At 47.2% G+C, this 13276-nt stretch overlaps 1 protein-coding gene across 1 annotated transcript in view; it reads left to right on the forward strand.

Annotated features, from left to right (window-relative positions):
• Positions 1–5487: 5487 nt before the first annotated feature.
• BEND7 (BEN domain containing 7) overlaps positions 5488–13276 on the forward strand; it is a 119226-nt gene continuing 111437 nt past the window's right edge. The window contains exon 1 of the mRNA XM_075345258.1: positions 5488–5959. Coding sequence (XP_075201373.1) covers positions 5899–5959 — 61 coding nt within the window. The 5' untranslated portion in view covers positions 5488–5898. The remainder of the gene's footprint in view (positions 5960–13276) is intronic.

Here is a 13276-nt window from a genome sequence, read left to right on the forward strand (position 1 = left end):
TATAGGTCCCTAACCAAATGTTACCTCTATATGCGATTAAAACCTGCTTGTGTGTATGGTACCTAACCAAATGTTACCTCTATGTGCAATTGAAACCTGCTTGTGTATGGGAAGCAAAGGACCTGGCTATATAGGAAATTGAATAAACATGGCTAAACGATGGGACTGGGTTCTCAGACAGAAAAAACTGCATCACAATCAAAAAGACTGCTGGAACACCATTGTAAATGTGAACAGGGTGCTAGCAAAAAATACACAATCTATATGAAGTAAAAGCTGCACAACAAATTCAGAGAAATATGAACAAGCATAACTGCTTTATAATACATAAGGAATGAAAAATACAATTAGCCATATGAAAAATTGAAAAAATTGAAATGTGACATTGCATAACTGCTGAGGATTATTTGAAAAAAAGAGATATTTAGCTAATGTATTGATCAATTCATTACTGCCCCATAACAACTTCACGGTAATCTTTTGTTTATGGGGTCCCTAACCAAATATTACCTCTATATGCGGTTAAAACCTGCTTGTGTGTATGGGTCCCTAACCAAATGTTCCTCTATGTGCGGTTGAAACCTGCTTGTGTATGGGAAGCCAGGGACCTGGCTATATAGGAAATTGAATAAACATGGCTAAAGGGCGGGACTGGGTTCTCAGACAGAAACAATAATCCTCAGTAGTTATGCAATGTCACATTTCAATTTTTTCAATTTTTCATATGGCTAATTGTATTTTTCATACCTTATGTATTATAGAGCAGTTATGGTTGTTCATATTTCTCTGAATTTGGTGTGCAGCTTTCACTTCATATAGATTGTGTATATTTTGGCTAGAACCCTGTTCACATTTACAATGGTGTTCCAGCAGTCTTTTTGATTATAATTCAAATGGCAGCATAACCTAATCAGAACCAGGACGTGCTGCCATCTGAAGAAACACGGCTCTCAAAACCTGTGTGTCAACCGACAAGAGAGCTGTTTCACAAGCTACTAGAGCTGTGGGAGAAACACGTGACAGTTCCTTCACTGAGAATGAAGGACTGAAGCCGGAGAAAACAATCCTTTGAAGTGATGGCCCAGGGGTACCTCCGGCTGTGTAGTCGTGGCACTGGTACTGAGGCAGACCCCTGGTTTCAACACTTCTTCAACTTCTGCGACTAACTGGAGTGTGCAAGGTGGGACATCTCTTTCCCCGGCCGATGCATAAAGAGTCTTCAGGCAAAAGTCGAAATGCATAAAAACTGCCATTTATTCACACAGAAAAGAACAACACTCCGGTCAGCAGATTCCGGCAATATTAGTGGAGCTGGGGACAACCTGCCCAAACGCGCCCTCTGGTGGGGATATGCCCTAGATACTCCTCTTCTCTGGGCTCCCACTCTCCGGTCAAGCACACACTGGACCCACACCAGCGGAATAGACCCTGAGGTTGCGTCCACCTCCTTTACTCCGGTGTCCCCTGGTGTTCCGCTCACACACTCACGTTTGCCGCTCTAGATGTTCACTGCCTGCTGTCCCGGATCCTAACTCTCCCCACACACACTCAGACCTTCCCTAGATATCCGGCCGACTCCTCCTTCCCCGGTGGCAACAGCCGTCCCACCCGGCCACTAGGGGGTGCCCTAACACAACACATAAATATAATAAAATCAACACTTTTAATAATCACAATGCCGGGTAAACTATGCTAAACTAGTAGGGGGTAGGCCCACCCACTACATTCCTCCCCTCTTAAAATCCGAGCCTCCCGGCAAGGCTCTTAACTGTAACCACATTAAAACAGCAAAACCTTTTGGATCAGTCCACGACCACAGCGGCACCAGTTCAGCGGCGCTCCCGGTCCTTGGGGCGCTCAGAGGCGCAGCAGCGCTCCCGGTCTTTAGGTAGCGCCCGGAGGCTCAATAGCGCTCCCGGTCTTACGATGGCGCCCGGAGACGCAACAGCGCTCCCGGTCTTAGATGGGCGCCCGGAGGCTCAATAGCGCTCCCGGTCTTAGTTGGCGGGCAACAGACCCACAGAACTTTAACATAACTGCTGCCGGTTAAACAGCACCGGACTTAAACAACAGATGACAGTGGAGACTTACTCTGGGGGCCAGGCCCGCTTCCATTCCTCCGCTTGTGCCTGAATGTAAGCCCCCAAAGACTGTCCCGGCTGGCGGCGAACCCTCTGAAAGGACACGGGGGCAAACGGTGGCTCCGCTGTCGCAGCTGCTTCTGCTCCCGGTGGTGGCGGTGGCGTCGCTGCCCGGGGTGGTTGTGGTGCAGGTGGCGGCACATCTAAAACGATGACCGGCTTGTTAGTTACACTTTGGGTCACTGCTACCACTGGAGGAACCTTCTCCGGATCAGCGGCCGAAGCAGATGATGTCTCCGGGGCAGCGGACAAGGTGCGCCGGGGTTGAGAGGGTGCGGACGGGACCGGTCTTGGGTGGCTCCGGCGCCGCTCCTGCAGTTCCTCCCAGTCCAGCTCCTGCTGCCACTGTTCCGCTTCCCGGGCGGTCGGCATTCGGGAGACGCCCACAGCAAACAGGCCGCGGCTCCCTGCGTCCGGCAAGAACTGAACTTTCTCGCCCGGCCAAAGAGTATGGAGTCGTTTGGGCAATCCTTCCACGTCCAGATGAACTCTGTTATAGAAGTAGTCATCTCCGGTCTCTACTTCTCGGATAAACCCATATCCCTCCTGCTGGTTGAACTTGACGACCACTCCGGTGGTCATCTGTAGAGCCAGCTCTTCTCCGCCGGGACCGGCCAACATCTCCCGGAATGTGGTCTCGGCCACCAGACGTTCCCGGACAGGGTCAGGCACCGGGGACGGAGCTCTGGGGTAGGGTACAGAGGGCGGAACGATGACCGGCTCCCAGACAAAGCCCAGGTGGTCCACTTCCAACTGCTCAGCGTACTCCTCGGCCGGCACTCCATATGAGGTGGTTGGAGCAGCAGCGGCGGCGCCCGGTTGGGGAGGCTCCCAAGGGGCGTGCGTGGCATAAGTGGCCCGGACCTCCGTGATGGTGCCCCCGGTCTTGGCATCCCACGTTGTCTTCCAGGATACTTTCTCCGGTCGTGTGGAACCTCCCGGTCCGATGGGCAGGTCCACAAGAGAAGCTTCGCTTGCAGCCGCAAACTTAGGTCGGCCCCGGCCTAGGCTGACCAGAGCCATGGTGGTGGCCAGCTTCTCTGGTTGCCCCGACATGTTCATCTCTGTCTCTCGTATGTCCAGTAGCGACGGAGTCGATGCTGAGTCTGAGGAAAGAGGAGGCGGGCCTTCGTTTCCCGCTCTTAAACAGAATCCTCCCCCAGCCTCACGCATCATCTTGACTCCTCCGCGGCGGTACTTCTTTTTCTTCTTAATACCGCCCATTCTGTATGTCTTCAATGCCCTGGGACTGGCGCCTCCCCTCTTTGGGCGGAGTACTCTGTGCCTCTTCCTCAGCACCGGCCAGCCCCAGGCTCTTCTTTCGGCGCCAATTTTTCGCGCCTTTTCTTCTTGGGCCCGGTCCAACGCTTCGGGCCCTGTGCTCTTTTCCCACCAGGGAGCTGGGGATTTTCTTCCATGGTCAGGATCCTGTGCCTCAGGCACTACCTGATCTTCAGCTTCCTGGGTCCCCGGCAGGGAACTCGCATCCTGCCGACTACGCCACATGAAGTGATGGCCCAGGGGTACCTCCGGCTGTGTAGTCGTGGCACTGGTACTGAGGCAGACCCCTGGTTTCAACACTTCTTCAACTTCTGCGACTAACTGGAGTGTGCAAGGTGGGACATCTCTTTCCCCGGCCGATGCATAAAGAGTCTTCAGGCAAAAGTCGAAATGCATAAAAACTGCCATTTATTCACACAGAAAAGAACAACACTCCGGTCAGCAGATTCCGGCAATATTAGTGGAGCTGGGGACAACCTGCCCAAACGCGCCCTCTGGTGGGGATATGCCCTAGATACTCCTCTTCTCTGGGCTCCCACTCTCCGGTCAAGCACGCACTGGACCCACACCAGCGGAATAGACCCTGAGGTTGCGTCCACCTCCTTTACTCCGGTGTCCCCTGGTGTTCCGCTCACACACTCACGTTTGCCGCTCTAGATGTTCACTGCCTGCTGTCCCGGATCCTAACTCTCCCCACACACACTCAGACCTTCCCTAGATATCCGGCCGACTCCTCCTTCCCCGGTGGCAACAGCCGTCCCACCCGGCCACTAGGGGGTGCCCTAACACAACACATAAATATAATAAAATCAACACTTTTAATAATCACAATGCCGGGTAAACTATGCTAAACTAGTAGGGGGTAGGCCCACCCACTACACCTTCGCACTCAGTAAGCCAAGCAGATTTATTTCTGCTGATGTCAGTCTTTTTTCCTTGGCTCACGGAGGTATGTGGGCTTATTTTACAGATCTTTTGTCAGTTAAGACACAGGTCTTGGGAGCAGTGTTTCTACAGACTGCAACCATCTCGACACATGATTAGGATGGGATGCCATATGAATTCCATCACAGGGCCATTTTATTACATTGTTGGAGAACCCCTTTGATCTACACAGTGACTTTGGACGCAACATGAGTCACATGGACAAAGTATGCTAGGTGTTATGTTGCAGCACAGTACAAGTGATGAGGGTCACATTGTGACCCCAAGGGGCTGCAACGGGTCATACAAATCTGATGCAGTTGGGTTTGTTTGTCATGCTGGAGAAGGAACAGTCACAGTTTACGGTCGCCATAATTGTGTCTGTTCCTAAAATGCATCAAACTAAATTCCCTTACATAAATGTGAACGCCGCCTAATGACATAACGTGTCCTGTTACGTGCAGCAAAAGGACAGGTCCATAGCTCGTCCTATAGTCTAGAACAAGTGAAAAGGTTTTGGTACTGTGTTAGCCAGTTGAAAAATGATTCAATGTTCTCAAATAAAATAAAGTAAAGAGATGTTACAAAGCAAGCTTTTGAGACATCTCTTCTTCAGGCATGCCTGAGGAAGAGACCTGAGATGTCTGGAAAGCTTGCGTTGTAACATCACTTTATTTTAGTTAGCCATGAAAAGGTATCACAAGATTATAATTTTGTTCCTCTCACTGAGAACATTGAATAGTCTAGAACAGTGACATGACAGCTTGTGGCATAGGTGACAATATGACAAATGTCTGAATGTATACCCCAGTTTGTTCACACATACACCTTGCTGTACTCATGGTTTCTGACAGTAGAAAGCCCGGTGACAGTCAGCCAGTAGAGAAGCGGCACAATACACCGTGGCTTTCTGTAGTCAGTGTTTCCTATGAGCACATAGTGTAACAGTGTAGCCGCCAAGTAACGGCCGCGGCGCACACTGACAAAGCCGAGCAGTGACCACTAGCTGCGCATGCGTGGCGGATTCCTGGTTCCCGCCTCTTTCTGAGGTGTCGCTTCTACCTAAGCTGATGACGTCACGCCCTACGTCTCGCCATTCCACCTTGCTGTAACCCCCCGTGTGACCAGCAGGTGTCAGGCTCCCTCCTCCATCTCTCAGTCATTCTCTCCCCTGTTTATCATTGACCCTAAAAGAAAAAAGGAGAAAGCAAAACAGACGAGAGCGCGGGCCTGTCTGCTCCAGTCCTCCGGGGTCCGCGTGTGGATCGTCAGGGCTCCTCAGGAGGATGCTCGGCGTGTGCCGGGAAGTGCCAGGGATCGGCTTCTGATTGCTCCACATTCTCGCCTGCATTGCTACTGGAGCCTGGAGAAACTTTCCCTTCTCCCACCAGTTGGAAGTGAGGGCTCCCGCGGCAGAGCTGTGCCCTGTGCTGCTGGCACCCACTAGCGCCCATTTCCTTCTCCCCTCCCTCCCCTGTCACCGTCCTAATCTGTCTGATCTCCCTGTGCCTCGCTCTTCTCGTCATTGCCTTCTTCTCATTACTGGCGAAGAATGGAGTTTTCTGAGAGGAGAAGGAGCAGGAAATCCCAGAGCTACAAGCTGGTGAATGAGGGTGAGTGAGCAGGCTGGTGACACCTGTCAGAGGCGACACAGCTGGCTGCTATTGTCACAGTGCAAGAGGTTCTGCAGCAGCTCGGGTGGGCACAAAGTGGGCTCTGCTGCTGGCGACAGGCTGGGCCTCTGCTGGGAAAGCAGCCAGTGCCAGTTATGGTGTCCGCAGGGAGACAATGACAGACAGGCTGATAAATGGACAGGTCTGCAGAGGACAAAAGCCCAGGAGAGCCCGGAGCCTAGCACACCCTCACTATGTGTGACCACTGCTGTCTGGGCATGGAGGCACTGCAAACTATGCATATGCTTTATGTATATATATATATATATATATATATATATATATATATATATATATACAAGCACACATATAAACAAATCTATATACATACAAGCACATATATAAACACACACACATATATAGTATACATATAGAGAGGCATATATATACATACATATATATATATATATATATACACTCATACTATATATATATATATATATGTGTGTGTATATACATGCATATAGATGCATATGTATGTGTATATATATATATATATATATATATATATATATATATATATATATATATATATCCATCTATATATATGTATATATACACACACACACACATATATATATATACACTGTATATATTCCACGTATAGCTCCCAGACTGGAGAGTGCAGGAGGGGGCGTCTGCCCACAGAGTTCATAGCAGGTGAAGTCGTCTCCGGCATAATGGCTATATACAGTGCAGTGACTCCTGTGTCTCTGGAGCTAGTACCATTATATCTCGCTTTTCCAGGCTCCTGATTGCCAATTATTCTTAGACATGCAGAGATGTATTCTCCGCTCTGATGTTACGTGACTAGTCAGTTCTGCTACATTGGTGTCCACCAGTCATCTTTTATTTTAGGGCTTTTACACAGTACACCCCTTTATGAAGATGAGTCTACTTGGTGAGACGTCACCTGGTAAGATCAGCTGTAGCCTCCTATATGCACACATCACTTGGCCATACTGTTAGAATTCCACAGTTGAATGTCTTGGATGTGGTCTCATTTAATCCCTGGGAGACGGGCGTCACTGAGTGGTGTATGGTAGCCACTTCCATGCTTTACAGTGCAGAAGTTTTCATTGCTTCTCCAAGTCTTCTGAGAAAAGAAAGTAGTTATTGCTGTCTTGTAGAGATGGGTACAATCGCCTCTGTAAGGGGTATTCCCATCCTGTACATTTGTGTCATATCCACACATTGGGGCCCTTTCCTTATGATTGATGCAGGTCCTAGTTTATTCACAGCTTGTATGAGATGGGACTACCCCTTTAAGGATATTGCTGATTACATGGAAAATATGTGACAGAAATGTATAGTTATGATTTGCACCGAGTTCTCATGTGCGGTGCTCTGTGCTTTTGGGGATTTGTGTTATGAACTATATTCCTATGTCTCATACTATTATACTCAGTGGTCCGCCAAAAATTTGCAACAAACTTGCCACATGTAAACATAGAGTTGCATATTTAAAGAGTAACTATTGTTCTTTTTTGTTTGTTTTCATTAATCAATAGTACACGTGATAATAAGGAACACTGTGATCTATTTTATTGCAGAAATCTGCTTTTCTCCTCAATTGTTCGTCTATCCTCCATATTCTCAATTTATGTGAACAATCTATCTTCTGTGAATACAGATTTTCCCATTACTGAGATAGGAGGTGACAGTTGGTGCTTATAAAGTCCTATGGAGAACTGAGAACTTGTAGCAGAATGTCTGTGTCAGCCTAGATCAAACTTGTCAAACTCAGGCTTCCGGGACAAATCTGAGCCACAGGATAACTGTATTTAACCTGCGAGAAAATACCAAATGACTAGTAACCTCTATCTTCTCCAAAAGGTGGTCACAGGTATACTATTAAGCCGGTGCACTCATGCCATGATTTAAAGGGAACCTGTCACCAGTTTTTGCCCTATAAGCTGCGGCCAGCACCAGTCGGCTCTTATATACAGCATTCTAACATGCTGTATATAAAATCCCAGACAGCTGTTCAGAACATAAAAACACACTTTATAATACTCACCTAAATCGTTCGCTGCGGTGGATGTGGCTCAAATAGGCGTCTTCGTTCTCCGGTGCTGACGCCTCCTCTTTCGGCCAGCTTCGTCCTCCTTCTGGAGCCTGTGTGCATGACGTGTCCATGTCATACACACTTGGCAGTCCCGTGCATGCGCACTATAATACTTTGATCTGCCCTGCTCAGGGCAGATCAAAGTGCGCCTGCTCAGGACCTGAATGCCCGCAAGGGTGTATGACGTCGGACGCATGATGCACCGCGGCTTCAGAAGGACGACAGAGGCGGCAACAAAGATGGCCGAAAGAGGCGGCGCCGGCACTGGAGGACGAAGAAGCCTATTTGACCCACATCCACTGCGACCGGTTTAGGTAAGTATTATAAAGTGTTTTTTATTTTCTACACAGTGGTCTGGGCTCTTATATACAGTGTGTCCTCCCATATCCTGTCCACCACCATTAACTTGAGAACGGCGGCAGCTATTGGCATGGAAGTGGTGTCTAGGTATAGTAAAATAGCCATGCGCTACGCAGTGAAACCACCTATAGCGCCACCTGGTGGAAAACAACGGAGTTGGCATTTTTATCTCGAAAGCGGAACGAGATAGAGAAAAAAAGTGAATTACAAAGTTGCAGGGCATCATCAATTCACTATGAATCGACACCTTGCATACAGAAATGCTATAATATGAAACCCATGACCCCCCAAAACATTGAATGCTGGTCACGCATATGGCGCTCATTTAACTTTGATCCTCAAAGTGGCCACCGTCGGGTGCAATGCACATCTGGACTCTGGACAGCATACTGTATCTTGCTGCACGTTGTGCAATTTGGTAGGTGACACGTTTGCACAAGCATATGTGATATGTCGTCATAGGTCCTGCAATGTTGGTGGAGGGGTCGCATACACCTGCTGTTTGATGTGACCTCACAGAAAGAAGTCCAATGGGGTCAGTTCAGATGAGCGTGGAGGCCACTCCACACAGCCACCATTCCCAATGACTTGTAGGAAGGTCTCCATGAGGTATCGCTTCATGTCCGCAGTCTTGTGAGTTTTACACGTTCTAATCATAGCATTTCTGTATGCAAGGTGTCGATTCGTATTGAATAGATGATGCCCTACAACTTTGTAATTCACTTTTTTTCTCTATCTTGTTCTATTTTCAAGATAAAAATGCTAACTCCGTTGTTTTCCACCAGGTGCCGCTATAGGTGGTTTCATTGCGTAGCGCATGGCTACTTTACTATACCTAGACACCACTTATATGCCTATAGCTGCCACCGTTCTCAAGTTAATGGCGGTGAACAGGATATGGGTGGACACTGTATACAGCATGTTAGAATGCTGTACACAAGAGCCCACTGGTGGTGGCCGCAGCTTATAGGGCAAAAAACTGGTGACAGATTCCCTTTAATCCAGTTTTAAGTAGCCATAAATGGAGATGAATGATCTGAGAAGGGTGTGTTGTCTAATCCTAAAGTGGCAAAGCCCCACTAAAAATGACCTATTTCTAGCAGGTCATTAAAACTTTGTTTTTATTGTACTGCATTAAAATAGTTATTTTACGGGATAATTAATTAAAATGACAATCCTAATTTGCCTTAGGCCCGTTTCACACGTCAGTGAAAAACACTGACGTTCTTCACTGACGTGTAAAACACGCACATGTCCCTCCGTGTTCCGTGATTCACGGCACACGTGGGATGTCCATGTGCAATCCGTGATCCATGATTGCAAATGGACATTACTCACCTGCCTTCACTCCTGCTGTCCATGGTGCTGAACTCCTCGGCTCTGCAGCGTCCACCCACCGCTCTCTGCAGCTACTTCCGGGTTGGCTGTTCCTGCTTTCATGAATATTTATGAGCCGGGCAGGAGTTGCAGAGAGCGGAGGCTGCACAGCGCGTCGCTGGAAAGGTGATTGAAAATGTTTATTATTTGATATGTCAGTGTTTTTCTGGTACGTGTTTCACGGATGACACACGGATCACACCATAGTGTGGTCCGTGGGTCATCAGTGATGCCAGAAAAAAACGGACTTGTCTTCGTGCAGAATCACGGACACGCGTGTACGCTGCACGGAGACACGTTCAGTGAAAAATCACTGATGTGTGAGCAGACCCATTGATTATAATGGGTCTGCGTATGTCAGTGACTCTGGTACATATAAAAAAAAAAGCACAAACGTACCAGAATCACTGACGTGTGAAGGGGGCCTTAGATTGTACACATATATCGAATAATCAATTCTATTTATGGCAAGTTAGGATTCTCATTTTAATTTAGGGTCATTTCTAGTGGGGCTTTGCCCATTTAGGCATTTTTGGATCATACCATGATTTACTTTATTGCTCTGTTTCATGCACACTAACAAGCAAAAGGGTAACAATGTCTTGAACGTTTGACTTTCAGTCTCTATATCTCACATTCACTACAGGTTTGAGAGTGATACTACCATCATTTTACAATCATCTTGACTATTTCATACGTAAATTTGACTTGCAACTATTTAGTATATGATTAGTTATGCAGATTCTTGTCATGTCACTGCATTGTTACTGTTTTGTTCCTAAAAATCTAAATTAAAAATGTTATTACAGTGGAACCTTGGTTAATGTGAACAATCCGTTTTGGGAGTGTGCTTGTTAACCAAGTTACTTGTTCAGCAAAGCAAGGTTTCCCATAGGAAATAATTGCAATGCAGACAATTCGTTCCACAACTTGTTAAATGTCCCATTCTGGTCCCCAATTGTGCCACATACAAACACACACAAATAGGCACAGATTATGCTCACCTTACCTTCCGTTCCATCGCCGACCTCCTGGAACTTGTAGTTCGCCGGTACATGATGTGTATCGGTAACCATCACGACTGATGCCAGACCTTCCGCTCCCAGCGCGCTGACGTCAAAGGCAGGAGCCGCTTGCCTCTGATTGGCCAGTGCGCTGCCTTTGAGTAGCGGCTGACAGGGGAAGTTCCTCCCTCGTCGTGATGGTTACAGATACACATCCTGTAGCGGCGAACTAAAAGTACCATGAGGCTGGCGATGGAACGGAAGGTAAGGTGAGCATAATATGTGTACCTTCCGTTGTATCGCCGGCCTCATGGTTCGCCGCTACCGGATGTGTATCGGCAAGCATCGCGACGAGGGAGGGACTTCCCATCAGCCGCTACTCAAAGGCAGCGCGCTCGCCAATCAGAAGCAAGCGGCTCCTGCCTTTGACGTCAGCGCACTGGGAGTGGAAGGTCCGGCATCGGTCGCGATGGTTACCCGATACACATCCTGTACGGGCGAACTACAAGTTCCGTGAAGCCGGCGAAGGAACGGAAGGTAAGGTGAGCATAATCTGTGTGTTTGTGTGTGTTTGTGCGTGCTTGTGTGTGTTTGTGTGGACTGCAAGAGCGGGTCAGAGCGCGATGGATGTACGGAACCGGAAGTGTGTGCGGTGAGTATTTTGCTCGTACAGCAAAGCTTCCTTGTAAACCGAGTTACAAATTTACAGCAAGCTTTGTTTGTTAACCCCTTCACGACCGGCCGATTTTTCGCTTTCCGTTTTTTTTTTTCGCCATTCTTTTTCTGAGAGACGTAACTTTTTTATTTTTCAGTCAATATGGTCATGTGAGGGCTCATTTTTTTGCGGAACGAGCTGTACTTTTAAATGAAACCATCAGTTTTACCATATTGTGTACTAGAAAATGGCAAAAAAATTCCAAATGCTGAAAAATTGCAAAAAAAGTGCGATCGCACTATGGTTTTTGAGATATTTTATTCACTGTGTTCACTATATGGTAAAACTGATGTGTGGGTGTGATGCCTCAGGTCAGTGCGAGTTCGTAGACACCAAACATGTATAGGTTTACTTTTATATAAGGGGTTAAAAAAAAATCGGAAGTTTGTCCGAAAAAAGTGGCGCACGTTTTACGCCATATTCCGTGACCCGTAGCGTTCTCATTTTTCGGGATCTTAGGCTCAATGACGGCTTATTTTTTGCGTCTCGAGCTGACGTTTTTAACGGTACCATTTTTGCGCAGATGCTACGTTTTGATCGCCTCTTATTGCATTTTGCGCAAAAGTTGTGGCGACAAAAAAACGTCGTTTTGGCGTTTGGAATTTTTTTGCCGCTACGCCGTTTACTGATCAGATTAATTGATTTTATATTTTGATAGATCGGGCGTTTCTGAACGCAGCGATACCAAATGTGTGTATATTTTTTATTTTTTTAACCCTTTAATTTTCAATGGGGCGAATGGGGGGTGATTTGAACTTTTAGGATTTTTTGTTTTTTTTTTAATTTTTTAAAACTTATTTTTTAACTTTTTTTTTTTATTTTACTAGTCCCCCTAGGGGGCTATTGCGATCAGCATTCCGATCGCTCTGCAGTATCTGCTGATCACAGCTGCAAGGCTGTAAACAGCAGATACGCTGTCTTTCTCTTTTGCTGTGCCCCGGGCACAGCGAAAGTGAAACCAAGTCAGGTGTAGTACAGGAGTCATCACATGACCCTGTGCTACCATGACAACTATCGGGAGTCACGTGATTGCGTCACGTGACTTCCGGTATCGGGCGGTAAGGAAAATATTACCGCAATCGCGCTTATAATGGCGCTGTCATGTATTGACAGCGCCATATAAGGGGTTAATCGGCACGAGCAGATAACGATTCTGCTCGTGCCTAGCAGGCACACATCTCAGCTGTGAAAATCAGCTGAGATGTGTGCCGATCGCGGCATGCTGCCGCCGGAGGACCGCGGGCAGTAACATTATGTCATTTAGGACGTAATTTTACGGCCCGCGGTCGTTAAGGGGTTAAGCGAAATACTCGTTAATTGGGTTACTCGTTAAGCGAGGTTCCACTTTATTTGTTAGTATTTTGTCAATCCACCTTTGGCTTTCAACACTACCTGAATCCTTCTGGGCATGCTCTCAATCAGAGTCAAGCATGTCTCAACCGAAATATGATCCCAGGTCTCTTCGTGACATATCTAATGTTGGTGCAAACTGGTCAACTCATTTGGGTATTTATACTGGTACAGCTTTTTCTTCAACTCTACCCACAAGTGTTCAATGGGGTTGAGGTCTGCAGAATGTGGGAGACAATCCAGCACCTCTATCTATGTACTTCATTGTCATTGAACCATTTCTTCTCCAATTTCAGTGTATGCTTCTGGTCGTTGTCCTTCTGAACACTGTGTTGTCCTTTTCATACTTTTAGTAGTTAAGTGTACAAAGTACGGTAACTCGT

Source organism: Anomaloglossus baeobatrachus, chromosome 4 (assembly GCF_048569485.1).
Source record: "Anomaloglossus baeobatrachus isolate aAnoBae1 chromosome 4, aAnoBae1.hap1, whole genome shotgun sequence".
NCBI classification, from domain to species: Eukaryota; Metazoa; Chordata; class Amphibia; order Anura; family Aromobatidae; genus Anomaloglossus; species Anomaloglossus baeobatrachus.